Source organism: Bombina bombina, chromosome 10 (genome assembly GCF_027579735.1).
Source record: "Bombina bombina isolate aBomBom1 chromosome 10, aBomBom1.pri, whole genome shotgun sequence".
NCBI lineage: Eukaryota > Metazoa > Chordata > Amphibia > Anura > Bombinatoridae > Bombina > Bombina bombina.
The window spans coordinates 161,138,601-161,161,461 of NC_069508.1; the positions used below are offsets into that span (position 1 = coordinate 161,138,601).

General features: G+C 40.7%; 1 protein-coding gene across 2 annotated transcripts in view; it reads left to right on the forward strand.

The window, feature by feature from the left end:
• Positions 1-22,861, forward strand: part of LRP8 (LDL receptor related protein 8) — a 200,807-nt gene that overhangs the window by 135,478 nt on the left and 42,468 nt on the right. For both annotated transcript variants that reach the window (XM_053693447.1, XM_053693448.1), the window contains exon 10: positions 1,127-1,298. In XM_053693447.1, coding sequence (XP_053549422.1) covers positions 1,127-1,298 — 172 coding nt within the window. The remainder of the gene's footprint in view (positions 1-1,126; positions 1,299-22,861) is intronic.

The window sequence follows — 22,861 nt, forward strand, 5'->3', positions numbered from 1 at the left end:
TATTATTACACTATTTCTTGAACTGAACCATGTAGAGGAGTTAAGCACATAGTTAAAGTCAGCTCTGAAGCTGCAGTGCACTACTGGTCCATGGGTGCCATATGTGCATAACTGCCAATCAGCAGCCGTGTTTAGCTCAGGATTAGCAGTGTATGGCCACTCTAGAGCTGATTTTTTTTAACCCTTGCAAAAGGGACTCAATACATTGTTGTCTGGCAGCAGTGGTGCCTTAATGTGCTAATTAGAGCACTGTATTATATGGCTCTTCTATGTCCCTTTAAATATACTGTATAACTAAATAACTTATCATAAGGAAGTAGACATTTTTGGAAATAATTTGCTGTGTTCTGTGACAATCTATGGGATCCTCTACTGTGTGTATTTAATATTTTGTACTATGCTTGATAAGGGTGGTTTTATATTTACCAGCACTGAGGTTGTAAGTAACAAGTCTCATTATGTCATAATAAACCTGCTGTGTGCTCCAAGTTCAGTATATGTGAAAGGGACATTAAACACTAAATAATGCTTGGTAGAATTATGCATACAAAGAAAATATTAGTCTGAGACGAACATGTAGATGTATTTTTTAGTTTCATTAGCTGTTTAAATATTGACAAAATAAGTGTAAATTTTTAGTGTCTATAAAACAGTGGGAGCTGCCATGTTGTAACTTAGGTTACCTTCTCTGCTGTGGCCTATAAGAGAAAGTTATAAATAGGTCACTAGAGTGTGCAGCCAATGGCTGTGTGGGATTTAACAGTGTTCTGCACTCCCATTTCTAACAGGAACTGAAAGGCTCACAATTTCAGAATGGAATTACAGGAAAAGGGGACAAAATAAATAATAAGTTTATTGCAGAGTTTTTTTATATATATACAATTTATCATTTCATATTACCCTCTCAAAGTGTTTAATGTCCCGTTGAGTGTAGTATCAGGACCCTACAGATGATTTTAGCTGCTGTGGTTCTGTTTTTCTATTTGTTACTATAGAATGCAAACTTTGTCCCAGTGAGCAGATGACTACAAATGACATCTTAGTAATGACCTGGCTTTATAATGACATCAGATTAATGTCGCTAATGTATATGTGACAAACGCATCTGGCTTTCTTTCTTCTCCAGGCCAAGCTCCATACCTTATCATCACAAACAGACACGAGCTGCGTCGGATTGACCTAATCCGTAGAGACTACAGTCGTTTAACAGCCCAGCTGAAGAATGTGGTATCTCTGGATGTGGAGGTGTCCAGCAGGAAGATTTATTGGTGTGACCTTTTTTACCGCAGGATATACAGGTAACGTGCTCATTGTTGAGGAACAGTGTGCGAATGAGTGACGTGTTTGATAGTGTATAGGGATCTGGGCTGAGAGGTTCCACAGTGCTAAGATTTTTCTCAGTGGACTTTGATTTTAATACTTTTCATTTTCCCAGTTGTCACTCAGGTACGCTCATATCAGCATTTCATTTCTACTTCTGTGAGGTTTGCAAATCAGCTATCAGGTCTCACTTCTGACTAGGAGTAGTGCACTTTTTTTTTCTAATTATAGATCCTGATTATATTTAATACCTATCACATCATTAAGTATATTTTTATTTCTAATCATAGATCCTGATTCTGATTTATACCTACCACATCATTAATTATATATTTTTTATCCGACATGGGGTTGCACTCTCCCTGTCACAATTCGTTTTTTCTCTACTGAGATTTACGCTAGAATGATTACCGCGACCTCAGAGCTCTGGTTAATTGTTACTCAAAACAAAAAACACATCATAAATACATTTCAAAGTACAGTTACACTCATAATAACACTATCTAATAAAAATGATTTCAAAAATAAATATTGCAGAAAAAAGTTATAAGGGTATAAGATATAAGGTCTCTGGTCTTTATTTATCTATTTACAGACATATAAACACATAAATACATATACTGTATGTGTGTGCATTGGAGTGGAGTGGTTTGCAGTCATATAGATGAAAATATGAATTATCATATTTATGCAGTTTTCATATTTAAAGGGACATGAAACCCACATTTTTTCTTTTATGATTTAGAAAGAAAATGCATTTTTAAAGATCTTTCTAATTTACTTTTATTATCTAATTTGTTTTATTCTCTTGATATTCTTAGCTGAAAAGCATATCTAGATATGTTCAGAAGCTGCTGATTGGTTGCTGCACATGGAAGCCTCATGTGATTGGCTCACCCATGTGTATTTCTTTTTCTTCAAATAAGGATATCTGAAAAAAAATGAAGCAAAATAAATAATATAAGTAAATTGTAATGTTGTTTAAATTTATATGTTCTATCTGAATCATGAAAGAAAGATTTTGGGTTTAGTGGCCCTTTAATAAAGTGTTTATGTATTTACTGTAAATGTATTACACATTCCATTGTTCTTCACAGAGGAATATGTTCTAATTATTTTAAATAGATATTCCTATATATATATATATATAAATCCAGCTAGAGTTGAACGCACAAATAGCGCAAGGAAGCTCCAAAGTTTAAAAAATATAAACTTTATTGTAACAGAGTAAAAGCATGACAGCAAAAAACGCAGCTGTAGTGAAGCACTATATAAAAGAAAACAGACACAATGTCAGCGATCTAGACCACACACATTTCTACCATTGTGTGTGTATATATATATATATATATATATATATATATATATATATATATATATATATATATATATATATATTGTACCAAAATACCATCAGATATATGTAAAAAAATATGTATTTATGAATATATAGAACATACTGTGCTATGTGCAGAACATTGGAATGGGAAATATTCATATTTTCATGTCGGGTTAGCACACTGTAGAAAATGTGATTGGGTTTGCGTGCGGGTAAGTTGTTAGTTTTCTTCTATAAAGGTAAGACGAGTCCACGGATTCATCCTTTACTTGTGGGATATTATCCTCCTGCTAACAAGAAGTGGTAAAGAGCACCACAGCAGAGCTGTCTATATAGCTCCTCCCTTAGCTCCACCCTCCAGTCAGTCTCTTTGTCTACTCTAAGTACTAGGAAGGGTAAAGTGAAAGAGGTGATAAAATATTAGTTTTTAATTTCTTCAAGCAAGAGTTTGTTATTTTAAATGGTACCGGTGTGTACTATTTACTCTCAGGCAGCAGATGGATGAAGACTGCTGCCTGGAGGATGATGATCTTAGCATTTGTAACTAAGGTCCATTGCTGTTCCCACAGAGGCTGAGGTGTACAGGAAACCTCAGTGTGAGGAACGTTTTCATGCTATGCAGCAATGAGGTATGTTCAGTCATATTTTTCTGGAGAGACTGTGTATTTCAGAAAGGCTGACATTATACCCAGGAGGGTAAGGGTAAGCAGTAATCCTAGAGCTAAAAGAAGGGCATTACTTAGCTTGCATATGGGGCCAATTACAAATATGGTTGACACTGGATTGCAAATGTTTGGGAGCAAACGTTTTTTGACTGGGGAGTGCTTTAACGTTTTTGTGGGCAATAACGTTTTGGGCAGCTTTATTAAGGGCACACATGGCTTAACTTTTGGGTCTCAGAACCCACATGGCTAGTTATAACCGCTCTGATGCGGTTCTGTAAGGCTGTGGAGACATCGAGTGAGATGGGCGGGGCCTATTTTTGCGCCTCAGATGCGCAGTTAGTTTGATCAGCAAGCTCTAACTTCTGAGGGCCCTGGTGTATGTTTTGGGCCAAATCGAAGCTTTTACCCCACATTGTCGATCCCTGAGGGCAGGTAGGGCCACAGCAGGGCTGTGGCAAGGTGCTGAGAGGGTTTTTTTCCGGATCTGGGCCTATTTTCGATCCGGTTTGCAAATTAAGGGGTTAATTGTTAAAAAATTTTGTTGTGCAATCTTAACTACCTATTTCTTTCATGTAATTAGCAAGAGTCCATGAGCTAGTGACGTATGGGATATACATTCCTACCAGGAGGGGCAAAGTTTCCCAAACCTCAAAATGCCTATAAATACACCCCTCACCACACCCACAAATCAGTTTTACAAACTTTGCCTCCTATGGAGGTGGTGAAGTAAGTTTGTGCTAGATTCTACGTTGATATGCGCTCCGCAGCAGGTTGGAGCCCGGTTTTCCTCTCAGCGTGCAGTGAATGTCAGAGGGATGTGAGGAGAGTATTGCCTATTTGAATTCAATGATCTCCTTCTACAGGGTCTATTTCATAGGTTCTCTGTTATCGGTCGTAGAGATTCATCTCTTACCTCCCTTTTCAGATCGACGATATACTCTTATTTATATACCATTACCTCTGCTGATTTTCGTTTCAGTACTGCTTTGGCTTTCTACAACATGTAGATGAGTGTCCTGGGGTAAGTAAGTCTTATTTTCTGTGACACTCTAAGCTATGGTTGGGCACTTTTTTATAAAGTTCTAAATATATGTATTCAAATATTTATTTGCCTTGACTCAGGATGTTCAACATTCCTTTTTTCAGACAGTCAGTTTCATATTTGGGATAATGCATATGAATAAATCATTTTTTTCTTACCTTAAAATTTGACTTTTTCCCTGTGGGCTGTTAGGCTCGCAGGGGCTGAAAATGCTTCATTTTATTGCGTCATTCTTGGCGCTGACTTTTTTGGCGCAAAATTTTTTTTTTCTTTCTGTTTCCGGCGTCATATGTGTCGCCGGAAGTTGCGTCATTTTTGACGTTCTTTTGCGCCAAAAGTGTCGGCGTTCCGGATGTGGCATCATTTTTGGCTCCAAAAGCATTTAGGCGCCAAATAATGTGGGCGTCTTTTTTGGCGCTAAAAAAATATGGGCATCACTATTGTCTCCACATTATTTAAGTCTCGTTATTTATTGCTTCTGGTTGCTAGAAGCTTGTTCACTGGCATTTTTTCCCATTCCTGAAACTGTCATTTAAGGAATTTGATCAATTTTGCTTTATATGTTGTTTTTTTCTATTACATATTGCAAGATGTCCCACGTTGAAACTGAGTCAGAAGATACTTCTGGAAAATCGCTGCCTGGTGCTGGAGCTACCAAAGCTAAGTGTATCTGCTGTAAACTTATGGTATCTGTTCCTCCAGCTGTTGTTTGTACTGTTTGTCATGACAAACTTGTTAATGCAGATAATATTTCCTTTAGTACTGTTACATTATCTGTTGCTGTTCCATCAACATCTAATACTCAGAGTGTTCCTGATAACATAAGAGATTTTGTTTCTAAATCCATTAAGAAGGCTATGTCTGTTATTCCTTCTTCTAGTAAACGTAAAAAATCTTTTAAAACTTCTCATTTTTCAGATGAATTTTTAAATGAACATCATCATTCTGATTCTGATAATGGTTCTTCTGGTTCAGAGGATTCTGTCTCAGAGGTTGATGCTGATAAATCTTCATATTTATTTAAAATGGAATTTATTCATTCTTTACTTAAGAAGTCCTAATTGCATTAGAAATTGAGGATTCTGGTCCTCTTGATACTAAATCTAAACGTTTAGATAAGGTTTTTAAATCTCCTGTAGTTATTCCAGAAGTTTTTTCTGTCCCTAGTGCTATTTCTGAAGTAATTTCCAGGGAATGGAATAATTTGGGTAATTCATTTACTCCTTCTAAACGTTTTAAGCAATTATATCCTGTGCCATCTGACAGATTAGAGTTTTGGGACAAAATCCCTAAGGTTGATGGGGCTGTCTCTACTCTTGCTAAGCGTACTACTATTCCTACGGCAGATGGTACTTCCTTTAAGGATCCTTTAGATAGGAAAATTGAATCCTTTCTATGAAAAGCTTACTTGTGTTCAGGTAATCTTCTTAGACCTGCTATATCTTTAGCGGATGTTGCTGCAGCTTCAACTTTTTGGTTAGAAGCTTTAGCGCAACAAGTAACAGATCAGTAATTCTCATAGCATTATTATTCTTCTTCAACATGCTAATTTTATTTGTGATGCCATGTTTGATATCATTAGAGTTGATGTCAGGTATATGTCTCTAGCTATTTTAGCTAGAAGAGCTTTATGGCTTAAAACTTGGAATGCTGATATGTCTTCTAAGTCTACTCTGCTTTCCCTTTCTTTCCAGGGTAATAAATTGTTTGGTTCTCAGTTGGATTCTATTATCTCAACTGTTACTGGAGGGAAAGGAACTTTTTTACCACAGGATAAAAAATCTAAAGGTAAATTTAGGTCTAATAATCGTTTTCGTTCCTTTCGTCACAACAAGGAACAAAAACCTGATCCTTCATCCTCAGGAGCGGTATCAGTTTGGAAACCATCTCCAGTCTGGAATAAATCCAAGCCTTTTAGAAAATCAAAACCAGCTCCTAAGTCCACATGAAGGTGCGGCCCTCATTCCAGCTCAGCTGGTAGGGGGCAGATTACGTTTTTTCAAAGAAATTTGGATCAATTCCGTTCACAATCTTTGGATTCAGAACATTATTTCAGAAGGGTACAGAATTGGCTTCAAGATGAGGCGTCCTGCAAAGAGATTTTTTCTTTCCCGTGTCCCAGTAAACCCAGCGAAGGCTCAAGCATTTCTGAAATGTGTTTCAGATCTAGAGTTGGCTGGAGTAATTATGCCAGTTCCAGTTCCGGAATAGGGACTGGGGTTTTATTCAAATCTCTTCATTGTACCAAAGAAGGAGAATTCCTTCAGACCAGTTCTGGATCTAAAAATATTGAATCGTTATGTAAGGATACCAACATTCAAAATGGTAACTGTAAGGACTATCCTGCCTTTTGTTCAGCAAGGGCATTATATGTCTACAATAGATTTACAGGATGCATATCTGCATATTCCGATTCATCCAGATCACTATCAGTTTCTGAGATTCTCTTTCCTAGACAAGCATTACCAGTTTGTGGCTCTGCCGTTTGGCCTAGCTACAGCTCCAAGAATTTTTACGAAGGTTCTCGGTGCCCTTCTGTCTGTAATCAGAGAACAGGGTATTGTGGTATTTCCTTATTTGGACGATATCTTGGTACTTGCTCAGTCTTCACATTTAGCAGAATCTCATACGAATCGACTTGTGTTGTTTCTTCAACATCATGGTTGGAGGATCAATTTACCAAAAAGTTCATTGATTCCTCAGACACAGGTAACCTTTTTAGGTTTCCAGATAGATTCAGTGTCCATGACTCTATCTTTGACAGTCAAGAGACATCTAAAATTGATATCAGCTTGTCGAAACCTTCAGTCACAATCATTTCCTTCGGTAGCCTTATGCATGGAAATTCTAGGTCTTATGACTGCTGCATCGGACGCGATCCCCTTTGCTCGTTTTCACATGCGGCCTCTTCAGCTCTGTATGCTGAACCAGTGGTGCAGGGATTACACAAAGATATCTCAATTAATATCTTTAAAACCGATTGCACGACACTCTCTGACGTGGTGGACAGATCACCATTGTTTAGTTCAGGGGGCTTCTTTTGTTCTTCCGACCTGGACTGTAATTTCAACAGATGCAAGTCTTACAGGTTGGGGAGCTGTGTGGGGGTCTCTGACAGCACAAGGGGTTTGGGAATCTCAGGAGGTGAGATTACCGATCAATATTTTGGAACTCCGTGCAATTTTCAGAGCTCTTCAGTCTTGGCCTCTTCTAAAGAGAGAATCGTTCATTTGTTTTCAGACAGACAATGTCACAACTGTGGCATACATCAATCATCAAGGAGGGACTCACAGTCCTCTGGCTATGAAAGAAGTATCTTGAATTCTGGTATGGGCGGAATCCAGCTCCTGTCTAGTTTCTGCGGTTCATATCCCAGGTATAGACAATTGGGAAGCGGATTATCTCAGTCGCCAAACGTTACATCCGGGCGAATGGTCTCTTCACCCAGAGGTATTTCTTCAGATTGTTCAAATGTGGGGACTTCCAGAAATAGATCTGATGGCTTCTCATCTAAACAAGAAACTTCCCAGGTATCTGTCCAGATCCAGGGATCCTCAAGCAGAAGCAGTGGATGCGTTGTCACTTCCTTGGAAGTATCATCCTGCCTATATCTTTCCGCCTCTAGTTCTTCTTCCAAGAGTAATCTCCAAGATTCTGAAGGAATGCTCGTTTGTTCTGCTGGTGGCTCCAGCATGGCCTCACAGGTTTTGGTATGCGGATCTTGTCCGGATGGCCTCTTGCCAACCGTGGACTCTTCCGTTAAGACCAGACCTTCTGTCACAAGGTCCTTTTTTCCATCAGGATCTCAAATCCTTAAATTTAAAGGTATGGAGATTGAACGCTTGATTCTTAGTCAAAGACAAAGACTGGTGTCTTTCTCATCATTTTTCCTGGCATTCTTTTAGAATTCCGAGAATTTTACAGTTTCTTCAGGATGGTTTGGATAAAGGTTTGTCTGCAAGTTCCTTGAAAGGACAAATCTCTGCTCTTTCTGTTCTTTTTCACAGAAAGATTGCTAATCTTCCTGATATTCATTGTTTTGTACAAGCTTTAGTTCGTATAAAACCTGTCATTACGTCAATTTCTCCTCCTTGGAGTTTGAATTTGGTTCTGGGGGCTCTTCAAGCTCCTCCGTTTGAACCTATGCTTTCTTTGGACATTAAATTACTTTCTTGGAAAGTTTTGTTCCTTTTGGCCATCTCTTCTGCCAGAAGAGTTTCTGAATTATCTGCTCTTTCTTGTGAGTCTCCTTTTCTGATTTTTCATCAGGATAAGGCGGTGTTGCGAACTTCTTTTAAATTTTTACCTAAGGTTGTGAATTCTAACAACATTAGTAGAGAAATTGTGGTTCCTTCATTATGTCCTAATCCTAAGAATTCTAAGGAGAAATCATTGCATTCTTTGGATGTAGTTAGAGCTTTGAAATATTATGTTGAAGCTACTAAGAATTTCCGAAAGACTTCTAGTCTATTTGTTATCTTTTCCGGTTCTAGGAAAGGTCAGAAGGCTTCTGCCATTTCTTTGGCATCTTGGTTGAAATCTTTAATTCATCATGCTTATGTCGAGTCGGGTAAAACTCCGCCTCAAAGGATTACAGCTCATTCTACTAGGTCAGTTTCTACTTCCTGGGCGTTTAGGAATGAAGCTTCGGTTGATCAGATTTGCAAAGCAGCAACTTGGTCTTCTTTGCATACTTTTACTAAATTCTACCATTTTGATGTGTTTTCTTCTTCTGAAGCAGTTTTTGGTAGAAAAGTACTTCAGGCAGCTGTTTCAGTTTGATTCTTCTGCTTATAATTTCAGTTTTTTTCATTATAAGTTTTAAACTTTGTTTTGGGTGTGGATTATTTTCAGCGGAATTGGCTGTCTTTATTTTATCCCTCCCTCTCTAGTGACTCTTGCATGGAAGATCCACATCTTGGGTAGTCATTATCCCATACGTCACTAGCTCATGGACTCTTGCTAATTACATGAAAGAAAACATAATTTATGTAAGAACTTACCTGATAAATTCATTTCTTTCATATTAGCAAGAGTCCATGAGGCCCACCCTTTTTTTGTGGTGGTTATGATTTTTTTGTATAAAGCACAATTATTCCAATTCCTTATATTTATGCTTCGCACTTTTTTCTTATCACTCCACTTCTTGGCTATTCGTTAAACTGATTTGTGGGTGTGGTGAGGGGTGTATTTATAGGCATTTTGAGGTTTGGGAAACTTTGCCCCTCCTGGTAGGAATGTATATCCCATACGTCACTAGCTCATGGACTCTTGCTAATATGAAAGAAATGACTTTATCAGGTAAGTTCTTACATAAATTATGTTATTGTGTCTCCATACAAAATTTAGAAAAATTTGGTACACGTTTAGGCTGTTTTGCAGAACGTGTATGCTTTTTTCTCTTAAAGGCGCAGTACCGTTTTTTAAGATTGTTATTTTTTTCAGTAAATAAAGTGTTTTCATGCTTGTTTGTAGTCATTACTAGCCGTTTCAACATGTCTGACATTGAGGAAAGTCAATGTTCAATATGTTTAGAAGCCATTGTGGAACCTCCACTTAGAATGTGTCCCTCATGCACTGAAAGGTCAATAAATTGTAAAGAACATATTTTAGCTACTAAAAGTATGTCACAGGATGATTCTCAGTCAGAAGAGAATCAGGTTTTGCCATCTAATTCTCCCCAAGTGTCACAACCATTAACGCCTGCACAAGCGACGCCAAGTACTTCTAGTGCATCTAATTCTTTCACCCTGCAAGATATGGCCGCAGTTATGAATACTACCCTCACAGAGGTTTTATCTAAACTGCCTGGGTTGCAGGGGAAGCGCAGTAGGTCTGGTGTGAGAGCAAACGCTGAGCCCTCTGATGCTTTATTAGCCATATCCGATGTACCCTCACAATGTTCTGAAGTGAGGGATTTGCTGGCTGAGGGAGAGATTTCTGATTCAGGAAATATGTTCTCTCAGACAGATTCAGATATGACGGCTTTTAAATTTAAATTAGAACACCTCCGCTTATTGCTCAGGGAGGTTTTAGCAACTCTGGATGTGACCCTATTGTAGTTCCAGAGAAATTGTGTAAAATGGACAGATTCCTAGAGGTTCCTGCCTACGCTGATGTTTTTCCGGTCCCTAAGAGGATTTCGGAAATTGTTACTAAGGAGTGGGAAAGACCAGGTATTCCGTTCGCTCCCCCTCCTACTTTTAAGAAAATGTTTCCTATATCTGATGCCGTGCGGGACTTGTGGCAGACGGTCCCTAAGGTGGAGGGAGCTATTTCTACCCTGGCTAAGCGTACAACTATACCTATCAAGGACAGTTGTGCTTTCAAAGATCCTATGGATAAAAAATTAGAGGGTCTTCTGAAGAAAATATTTGTTCACCAAGGTTTTCTTCTCCAACCTATAGCATGCATTGTTCCTGTAACTACTGCAGCATCCTTTTGGTTCGAGGCTCTGGAAGAGGCTCTTCAGGTTGAGACCCCATTAGATGATATTCTGGATAGAATTAGGGCTCTCAAGCTAGCTAATTCTTTCATTACAGATGCCGCTTTTCAATTGTCTAAATTAGCGGCGAAGAATTCAAGTTTTGCCATTTTAGCGCATAGAGCGTTATGGCTTAAGTCCTGGTCTGCTGATGTGTCATCAAAAGCTAAGCTTTTAGCCATCCCTTTCAAGGGTAAGACCCTATTCAGGCCTGAACTGAAAGAGATCATTTCAGACATCACTGGAGGGAAAGGCCATGCCCTTCCTCAGGATAAGTCAAATAAGATGAGGACCAAACAAAATAATTTTCGTTCCTTTCGGAACTTCAAAGGTGGTCCCTCTACCTCTTCCCCTGCCGCAAAGCAAGAGGGGAATTTTGCTCAATCCAAGTCAGTCTGGAGACCTAACCAGACTTGGAACAAGGGTAAACAGGCCAAGAAGCCCGCTGCTGCCACCAAGACAGCATGAAGGGGTAGCCCCCGATCCGGAACAGGATCTAGTAGGGGGCAGACTTTCTCTCTTCGTTCAGGCTTGGGCAAGAGATGTTCAGGACTCCTGGGCTTTAGAAATAGTAACCCAGGGGTATCTTCTAGATTTCAAAGATTCTCCCCCAAGGGGGAGATTCCATCTTTCTCAATTGTCTGTAAACCAGACAAAAAGAGAGGCGTTCTTACGCTGTGTAGAAGACCTATATACCATGGGAGTGATCTGCCCAGTTCCAAAAACAGAACAGGGGCAAGGGTTCTACTCCAATCTGTTTGTGGTTCCCAGAAAAGAGGGAACCTTCAGACCAATTTTGGATCTCAAGATCCTAAACACATTCCTCAGAGTCCCATCCTTCAAGATGGAGACCATTCGGACTATTTTGCCAATGATCCAGGAGGGTCAATATATGACCACCGTGGACTTAAAAGATGCGTATCTACACATTCCTATCCACAAAGATCATCACCATTTCCTCAGGTTCGCCTTTCTGGACAAGCATTACCAGTTTGTGGCTCTTCCCTTCGGGTTGGCCACAGCTCCCAGAATTTTCACAAAGGTGCTAGGGTCCCTTCTGGCGGTTCTAAGGCCGCGGGGCATAGCTGTGGCGCCTTATCTGGACGGTATCTTAATCCAGGCGTCAACTTTTCAGCTAGCCAAGTCTCACACGGACATCGTGGTGGCTTTTCTAAGATCTCACGGGTGGAAGGTGAACGTACAAAAGAGTTCACTTATCCCTTTCACTCTTCATTCCATTCCTCACCCGTCAGTGGCTCAGTGTATGGAGGTAATCGGACTAATGGTAGCGGCAATGGACATAGTTCCGTTTGCTCGCTTGCATCTCAGACCACTGCAACTTTGCATGCTCAGACAGTGGAATGGGGATTATGCAGATTTATCTCCTCAGATACATCTGGACCAAGAGACCAGAGACTCTCCTCTTTGGTGGTTGTCACAGGATCATCTGTCCAAGGGAATGTGTTTCCGCAGGCCAGCGTGGGTCATAGTGACGACGGACGCTAGCCTATTGGGCTGGGGTGCAGTCTGGAAATCCCTGAAAGCACAGGGATTGTGGACTCAGGAGGAGGCTTTCCTCCCGATAAATATTCTAGAACTGAGAGCGATATTCAACGCGCTTCAGGCGTGGCCTCAGCTGGCGTCGGCCAGATTCATAAGATTCCAGTCGGACAATATCACAACTGTAGCATATATCAATCATCAGGGGGGAACAAAGAGTTCTCTAGCGAAGATAGAGGTTACCAAAATAATTCAATGGGCAGAGACTCACTCTTGCCATCTATCAGCAATCTATATCCCAGGAGTGGAGAACTGGGAAGCGGATTTTCTAAGTCGTCAGACTTTTCATCTGGGGGAGTGGGAACTCCATCCGGAGGTGTTTGCTCAATTGATTCAGCAATAGGGCACACCAGAATTGGATCTGATGGCGTCTCGTCAGAATGCCAAACTTCCTTGATACGGGTCCAGGTCAAGGGATCCTCAGGCAGTACTGATAGATGCTCTAGCAGTACCCTGGTCGTTCAACCTGGCTTATGTGTTTCCACCATTTCCTCTCCTTCCTCGTTTGATTGCCAGAATCAAACAGGAGAGAGCTTCTGTGATTTTGATAGCACCTGCGTGGCCACGCAGGACTTGGTATGCAGACCTGGTGGACATGTCATCTCTTCCACTCTGCCACTGAGACAGGACCTTCTGATTCAAGGTCTGTTCCAGCATCCAAATCTAGTTTCTCTGCGACTGACTGCTTGGAGATTGAACGCTTGATCTTATCCAAGCGGGGGTTCTCTGAGTCGGTCATAGATACCTTGATTCAGTCTCGAAAGCCTGTCACCAGGAAAATTTATCATAAGATATGGCGTAAATATCTTTATTGGTGCGAATCCAAAGGCTACTCATGGAGTAAGATCAGGATTCCTAGGATTTTGTCCTTTCTCCAAGAAGGATTGGAGAAGGGGCTATCAGCTAGTTCCTTAAAGGGACAGATATCTGCTTTATCAATTCTACTGCACAAACGTCTGGCAGATGTTCCAGACGTTCAGTCGTTCTGTCAGGCTTTAGTTAGAATCAAGCCTGTGTTTAAACCTGTTGCTCCGCCATGGAGTTTGAATTTAGTTCTTAAGGTTCTTCAAGGGGTTCCGTTTGAACCTATGCATTCCATAGATATTAAGCTTCTATCTTGGAAAGTTCTGTTTTTAGTTGCTATCTCTTCGGCTCGAAGAGTTTCTGAACTATCTGCATTGCAATGCGACTTATCTTGTTTTCCATGCTGATAAGGTGGCTTTGCGTACCAAACCTGGATTCCTTCCTAAGGTTGTTACTAATAAGAATATTAATCAGGAAATTGTTGTTCCTTCTCTGTGTCCTAATCCTTCCTCCAAGAAGGAGCGTCTATTGCACAACTTGGACGTGGTTCATGCTTTAAAGTCTGGAAAACGTAGAGGTCAAAAAGCTACGGCTACCTCTCTTGCCTTTTGGCTGAAAAGCATCATCCGTTTGGCATACGAGACTGCTGGACAGCAGCCTCCTGAAAGAATTACAGCTCACTCTACTAGAGCGGTAGATTCCACATGGGCTTTTAAAAATGATGCTTCTGTTGAACAGATTTGTAAGGCTGCGACTTGGTCTTCGCTTCATACCTTTTCCAAATTTTACAAATTTGATACCTTTGCTTCTTCGGAAGCTATTTTTGGGAGAAAAGTTCTTCAAGCAGTGGTGCCTTCTGTTTAACCATCTGCCTTGTCCCTCCCATTCATCCGTGTCCTGTAGCTTTGGTATTGTATCCCACAAGTAAAGGATGAATCCGTGGACTCGTCTTACCTTTATAGAAGAAAAGTAAATTTATGCTTACCTGATAAATTAATTTCTTCTATGGTACGACGAGTCCACAGCCCGCCCTGTCATTTTAAGACAGATTATATTTTTTTGATTTAAGCTTCAGTCACCTCTGCACCTTATAGTTTCTCCTTTTTCTTCCTGTACCTTCGGTCGAATGACTGGGGGGTGGAGCTAAGGGAGGAGCTATATAGACAGCTCTGCTGTGGTGCTCTTTGCCACTTCCTGTTAGCAGGAGGATAATATCCAACAAGTAAAGGATGAATCCGTGGACTCGTCTTACCATAGAAGAAATTAATTTATCAGGTAAGCATAAATTTACTTTTTTTTGGCGCATGTCGGTTAGCACGAGAGCAAAAAGTTTTTACTTTCAACTTGTAATAAGGGTGGTACCCGATGAGCACAAAAGCTTACTAGCGGAGTTAAACCAGGAGCGATAAATATTGCTCCACTCATAATTTAGCCCTAAATGTTTAATGTGTACAGTTATAACTATTTCTGTAATTGTTGTATGGATCACGTGATGTATGCTAATCAATCTACTGCTGCGCTTGCCTCTAAAGTAGTATGTCTGCTTTTTACAGGGGAGTTCAACAGATTTTGCTCCAGGTTTTAAGGTTTTTGTGCGCTTTACAGTATCTGTAAATTTTGGTTACCATGCCTCCCTAAAGGGACAGTCAACACCAGAATTGTTGTTGCTTAAAAAGAAAGATAATCCCTTTATTACCCATTCCCCAGTTTTGCATAACCAACACAGTTATAATAATACACCTTTTACCTCTGTGGTTACCTTGTATCTAATCCTCTGCAAACTGTCCCCTTATTTCAGTTCTTTTGACAGACTTACATTTTAGGCAATCAGTGATGACTCCTAGGTAACGTCACGTGCATGAGCTCAATGTTATCTATATGACACACATAAACTAACGCCCTCTAGTGGTGAAAAACTGTCAAAATGCATTAAGGTTAGAGGCGGCCTTCTTGGTTTAAGAAATTAGCCTATGAGCCTACCTAAGTGTAGCTTTCAACTAAGAATACGAAGCAAAATTGGTGTTAAAAGTAAATTGAAAAGTTAAATTACATGTCATATCAGAATCATGAAAGTTTATTTTGGACTTGACTGTCCCTTTAAAGTAAGTGCTAAAGGTCTAATGCTCTATATATATATATATATATATATATATATATATATATATATATATATATATATATATATATATATATATAAAATTCTGATCACCATGAGTCATTATCTCAACAGGACTCAGATTTATCCTCGTTTATGTTCAAATTGGAACATTTGCGTACTTTACTATAATCTTTCACAACAAACCTTTACTGAATTCTACCATTTTGGTGTTTTTTCATCTTCTGAAGTGGCTTCTAGTTGGAAAGTCCTCCAGGCAGCAGTGTTTGCAAATTAGGTGCCTGATTTATTTCCAAAAAAATGTCATCCCATCCTCATTACTCGCGGAGTCCACAATTTAGGTATTAGTTTCACAGAATGAATGTACTTATGAAAAGAAAACAAGATTTATACTTACCTAATAATTAATTTCTTTCAAGGTGGTGAGAGTCCACCCTATAGTGTTTTTTTTCTGGCAGCAGTTCTAGTTTTGCACTTTATTTCACTATTCTGTCCTTTCCTACATTTCTCCTTTTTGGTAAGAATGGCTTATCAGTCAGGTGGGAGGGATTAAGTACTCTTGGAGTTCTGGGGAATCTTTGCCTCCTCCTAGTGGTCAGGAGTTGAATCCCAGAAATAATGAACTTGTGTAAGCATAAATGTTGTTTTCTCCAACATTGGTGTGTCCGGTCCACGGCGTCATCCATAACTTGTGGGAATATTCTCTTCCCCAACAGGAAATGACAAAGAGCACAGCAAAAGCTGTCCATATAGCCCCTCCCAGGCTCCGCCCCCCCCAGTCATTCTCTTTGCCGCTCTGAACAAGTAGCATCTCCACGGAGATGGTGAAGAGTATGTGGTGTTTAGTTGTAGTTTTTTCTTCTTCTATCAAGAGTTTGTTATTTTAAAATAGTGCTGGTATGTACTATTTACTCTGAAACAGAAAGAGATGAAGAGTTCTGTTTAAAAGAGGAGTATGATTTTAGCAGCAGTAACTAAAATCAATTGCTGTTCCCACGCAGGACTGTTGAGCTGAGAGAACTTCAGTTGGGGGGAACAGTTTGCAGACTTTTCTGCTCAAGGTATGACTAGCCATTTTTCTAACAAGACTGTGTAATGCTGGAAGGCTGTCATTTTCCCTCATGGGGATCGGTAAGCCATTTTCTTAGACTTAGAAAGAATAAAGGGCTTATTATGGGCTATTAACTGGTGGACACTCTTAAGGGCTAAATCTATTGTTTATTTAAGTTATTTTTGAAAGTTTGAAGTAATTTTCACACTTTTATTTGGTAAAGATTGGATAATTCCTTCATAGTTTTTCACATATTCAGTAATAAAGTGTGCCCTGTTTAACATTTAAAGAGACAGTAACGGTTTTGTTTTAAAACGGTTTTTGTGCTTTATTAACCAGTTTAAGCCTGTTTAACATGTCTGTACCTTCAGATAGATCATGTTCTGTATGTATGGAAGCCAATGTGGTTCCCCCTTCAAATATATGTGATAATTGTGCCATAGCGTCCAAACATAGTAAGGACAGTACTGTCACAAATAGTAAGGTTGCCCAGGATAATTCCTCATATGAAGGAAGTAGAGAGAGTTCTACATCATCTCCTTCTGTGTCTATACCAGTTATACCCGCGCAGGCGACCCCTAGTACTTCTAGCGCGCCAATGCTTGTTACTATGCAACAATTGACGGCAGTAATGGATAACTCCATAGCTAATATTTTATCCAAAATGCCAGCATTTCAGAGAAAGCGCGATTGCTCTGTTTTAAACACTGTAGAGCAGGAGGGCGCTGATGATAATTTTTCTGTCATACCCTCACACCAGTCTGAAGTGGCAGTGAGGGAGGGTTTGTCAGATGGAGAAATTTCTGATACAGGAAGAATTTCTCAACAGGCAGACCCTGATGTTGTGACATTTAAATTTAAATTAGAGCATCTCCGCGCATTACTTAAGGAGGTGCTATCTACTCTGGATGATTGTGACAATCTGGTCATCCCAGAAAAATTGTGCAAGATGGACAAGTTCCTAGAGGTCCCGGTGCACCCTGATGCCTTTCCGATACCTAAACGGGTGGCGGACATAGTGAATAAGGAGTGGGAGAAGCCAGGCATACCTTTTGTCCCTCCTCCTATATTTAAGAAATTGTTCCCTATGGTCGACCCCAGGAAGGACTTATGGCAAACAGTCCCTAAGGTCGAGGGGGCGGTTTCTACACTAGCCAAGCGCACAACCATTCCCATTGAGAACAATTGTGCTTTCAAAGATCCTATGGATAAAAAATTGGAGGGTTTGCTTAAAAAGATTTTTGTACAGCAAGGTTACCTCCTTCAACCTATTTCGTGCATTATTCCTGTCACTACAGCGGCGTGGTTCTGGTTCGAACTGGAAAAGTCGCTCAGTATGGAGACTCCGTATGAGGAAGTCATGGACAGAATTCACGCACTTAAGTTAGCTAATTCCTTTATTTTAGACGCCGCTTTGCAGTTAGCGAGGTTAGCGGCGAAAAATTCAGGGTTTGCAATTGTGGCGCGCAGAGCGCTTTGGCTAAAGTCTTGGTCGGCGGATGTATCTTCCAAGACAAAATTGCTTAATATCCCTTTCAAAGGTAAGACCCTTTTTGGGCCAGAATTGAAAGAGATTATTTCAGACATCACTGGGGGAAAGGGCCATGCCCTCCCACAAGATAGACCTTTCAAGGCTAAGAATAAGTCTAATTTTTGTTCCTTTCGCAATTTCAGGAACGGACCGGCTTCCAACTCTGCAGCCTCTAGACAAGAGGCTAATACTTCCCAGACTAAACCAGCTTGGAAACCAATGCAAGGCTGGAACAAGGGTAAACAGGCCAAGAAGCCTGCTGCTGCTACCAAAACAGCATGAAGGGGTAGCCCCCAATCCGGGACCGGATCTAGTAGGGGGCAGACTCTCTCTCTTTGCTCAGGCTTGGGCAAGAGATGTTCAGAATCTCTGGGCACTAGAAATAGTCTCTCAGGGTTATCTTCTAGAATTCAAGGAACTACCCCCAAGGGGAAGGTTCCACATGTCTCACTTATCTTCAAACCAAATAAAGAGACAGGCATTCTTACATTGTGTAGAAGACCTGTTAAAGATGGGAGTAATACACCCAGTTCCAACTGTGGAACAAGGTCAGGGGTTTTACTCAAATCTGTTTGTAGTTCCCAAAAAAGAGGGAACTTTCAGACCAATTCTGGATTTAAAAATTCTAAACAAATTTCTCAGAGTTCCATCGTTCAAAATGGAAACCATTCGAACAATTTTACCTACAATCCAGGAGGGTCAATTTATGACTACCGTGGATTTAAAGGATGCGTATCTACATATTCCTATCCGCAAAGATCATCATCAGTTCCTAAGGTTCGCCTTTCTGGACAAACATTATCAGTTCGTGGCTCTCCCATTCGGGCTAGCCACTGCTCCAAGAATTTTCACAAAGGTGCTCGGGTCCCTTCTAGCGGTTCTAAGACCAAGGGGTATTGCAGTAGCACCTTATCTGGACGACATTCTAATCCAAGCGTCGTCTCTTTCCAAAGCAAAGGCTCATACAGACATTGTTCTAGCCTTTCTCAGATCTCACGGGTGGAAGGTGAACGTAGAAAAGAGTTCCCTGTCTCCGTCGACAAGAGTTCCCTTTTTGGGAACAATAATAGATTCTTTAGAAATGAAGAGCTTCCTGACAGAAGTCAGAAAGTCAAAGCTTCTAAACGCTTGTCAAGTTCTTCACTCTATTCTGCAGCCTTCCATAGCTCAGTGCATGGAAGTAGTAGGGTTGATGGTTGCAGCAATGGACATAGTTCCTTTTGCTCGAATTCATCTAAGACCATTACAACTGTGCATGCTCAAGCAGTGGAATGGGGACTATACAGACTTGTCTCCAAAGATTCAAGTAGACCAGATGACCAGAGACTCACTCCGTTGGTGGTTGTCCCAGGATCACCTGTCTCAGGGAATGAGTTTCCGCAGACCAGAGTGGGTCATTGTCACGACCGACGCCAGTCTATTAGGCTGGGGTGCGGTCTGGGATTCCCTGAAAGCTCAGGGTTTATGGTCTTGGGAAGAGTCTCTTCTCCCGATCAACATCCTGGAACTGAGAGCGATATTCAATGCTCTCCGGGCTTGGCCTCAACTAGCGAAGGCCGGATTCATAAGATTCCAGTCAGACAACATGACGACTGTAGCTTACATCAACCATCAGGGGGGAACAAGGAGTTCCTTGGCGATGAGAGAGGTATCCAAAATCATCAAATGGGCGGAGGATCACTCCTGCCACCTATCTGCAATCCACATCCCAGGAGTAGACAACTGGGAGGCGGATTATCTGAGTCGTCAGACTTTACATCCGGGGGACTGTTTGCCCAGTTGACTCAATTATGGGGCATTCCAGACATGGATCTGATGGCGTCTCGTCAGAACTTCAAGGTTCCTTGCTACGGGTCCAGATCCAGGGATCCCAAGGCGACTCTAGTGGATGCATTAGTGGCGCCTTGGTCGTTCAACCTAGCTTATGCGTTTCCACCGTTCCCTCTCCTTCCCAGGCTTGTAGCCAGGATCAAACAGGAGAAGGCCTCGGTGATTCTGATAGCTCCTGCGTGGCCGCGCAGAACTTGGTATGCAGACCTGGTGAATATGTCATCGGCTCCACCATGGAAGCTACCTTTGAGACAGGATCCTCTAGTACAAGGTCCATTCGAACATCCAAATCTAGTTTCTTCAGCTGACTGCTTGGAAATTGAACGTTTAATTTTATCCAAGCGTGGGTTTTCAGATTCAGTGATAGATACTCTGGTCCAAGCCAGAAAACCTGTGACTAGAAAGATTTACCATAAAATATGGAAAAGATATATCTGTTGGTGTGAATCCAAGGGATTCTCCTGGAGTAAGATTAAAATTCCTAAGATCCTCTCCTTTCTTCAAGAAGGTTTGGATAAGGGATTGCCAGCGAGTTCTCTAAAAGGACATATTTCTGCTTTATCTGTCTTGTTACACAAACGACTGGCAGCTGTGCCAGATGTACAAGCTTTTGTACAGGCTTTGGTCAGAATCAAGCCTGTTTACAGACCCTTGACTCCTCCCTGGAGTCTAAATTTAGTTCTTTCAGTTCTTCAAGGGGTTCCGTTTGAACCCTTACATTCCATAGATATCAAGTTACTATCTTGGAAAGTTCTGTTTTTGGTTGCTATTTCTTCTGCTAGAAGAGTTTCTGAATTATCTGCTTTGCAGTGTGATCCACCCTGTCTGGTGTTCCATTCAGATAAGGTTGTTTTGCGTACCAAGCCTGGTTTTCTTCCAAAAGTTGTTTCCAACAAGAATATTAACCAGGAAATAGTTGTTCCTTCTTTGTGTCCGAATCCAGTTTCAAAGAAGGAACGTTTGTTACACAATCTTGATGTAGTCCGTGCTTTAAAGTTCTATTTAGAAGCAACAAAGGATTTCAGACAAACTTCTTCTTTGTTTGTTGTTTATTCTGGTAAGAGGAGAGGACAAAAAGCTACTGCTACCTCTTTCTTTCTGGCTGAAAAGCATCATCCGATTGGCTTATGAGACTGCCGGACGGCAGCCTCCTGAACGAATCACAGCTCACTCTACTAGGGCTGTGGCTTCCACATGGGCCTTCAAGAACAAGGCTTCTGTTGATCAGATATGTAAGGCAGCGACTTGGTCTTCTCTGCACACTTTTGCCAAATTCTACAAATTTGATACTTATGCTTCTTCGGGGGCTATTTTTGGGAGAAAGGTTTTGCAAGCCGTGGTGCCTTCTGTTTAGGTAACCTGATTTGCTCCCTCCCTTCATCTGTGTCCTAAAGCTTTGGTATTGGTTCCCACAAGTTATGAATGACGCCGTGGACCGGACACACCAATGTTGGAGAAAACAGAATTTATGCTTACCTGATAAATTACTTTCTCCAACTGTGTGTCCGGTCCACGGCCTGCCCTGGTTTTTTAACCCCTTAAGGACCAGCGACGTACCCTGTATGTCACTGGCCTTTTTTTGGGACTTGATTGTTTTATAGCGCGGTCTTGCCACCAGCGTTGAGACTGCTCTATTCCACAAAGCCTGCTGGAGGGAGGGCATTGATAGCGTGTTCTTGCTAGACTTGTGCTATTATGCCCTGAAAAAACCCTTAACGACCAGTGACATACAGGGTACAATGTGGTCATTAAGGGGTTAATCAGGTTTGAAAAATTTCTTTCTCTATACACTACAGTCAGTTTCTCCTTTTTTTCTCCTAACCTGTCGGTCGAATGACTGGGGGGGGCGGAGCCTGGGAGGGGCTATATGGACAGCTTTTGCTGTGCTCTTTGCCATTTCCTGTTGGGGAAGAGAATATTCCCACAAGTTATGGATGACGCCGTGGACCGGACACACCGTTGGAGAAAGTAATTTATCAGGTAAGCATAAATTCTGTTTTTGCATTGTCTAATTATGAAGCGTTTATTAATTATGGAATTCTACTGTGTGTTCCTTTAATAGAATGAGAGAGAGTGACATATTAATGTAACAAGAGAGTGACATAGTAATGTAACATGAGAGAGAGACACATTAATGTATCATGAGAGAGAGCAAGACACATTGAATATGAGAGAGGGTGAAATATTAATGTAATGAGAGTGTGACATAGTAATGTATCATCCCTGACTATGGGCTAGATTACAAGGCTGCCGGCGAGCGATAATTAATGAGCCATGACAAGTGGCTGGTTATTGCTACCACAAGCTCGCTGGATCAGATCTCTGGTTAATTTTATAAATGTACTCCAAATATCCCCAAAATAGTTACATCTTTTATGTTTTAATAAAATAACTGCAAAAAGCAGTTGTTGGAGTCTAAAAAACAGCACTAAAAAGTATAAAATATTTTTTGATGCCAAAAACGTCCGGAAATGACACACTTGCGTCACAGAAGACGCAACCTTGTGAAGGACTCTGCGTCACCTAAGACGCTGGAAATTATGAAATTGCGTCAACGAACGTAACTTCGCGCCAAAAAAATCTTGCGCCAAGAATGACGCAATAAACTTTGGCATTTTGCGCCCTCGCAAGCTTTATTCTGCCCGCGAATTTAAAAGATATTCAATTTGAAAAAGACTACACCCCAGGTAAGAAATACATTTTTCCTAAAAAAGCATTTCCCAGATATGAAACAGACAGTCTGCAAAAGGAAGTATACAGAAAACCTGAATCATGGCAAATATAAGTACAATACATATATTTAGAACTTTATAAAATACATAAAGTGCCAAACTATAGCTGAGAGTGTCTTAAGTAATGAAAACATACTTGGCAAAAGACACCCATCCACATATAGCAGATAGCCAAACCAGTACTGAAACGGTTATCAGTAGAGGTAATGGAATATGAGAGTATATCGTCGATCTGAAAAGGGAGGTAGGAGATGAATCTCTATGACCGATAACAGAGAACCTAAGAAATAGATCTCCTTTCACATCCCTTTGACATTCACTGTACTCTGAGAGGAATCGGGCTTCAAAATGCTAAGAAGCGCATATCAACGTAGAAATCTTAGCACA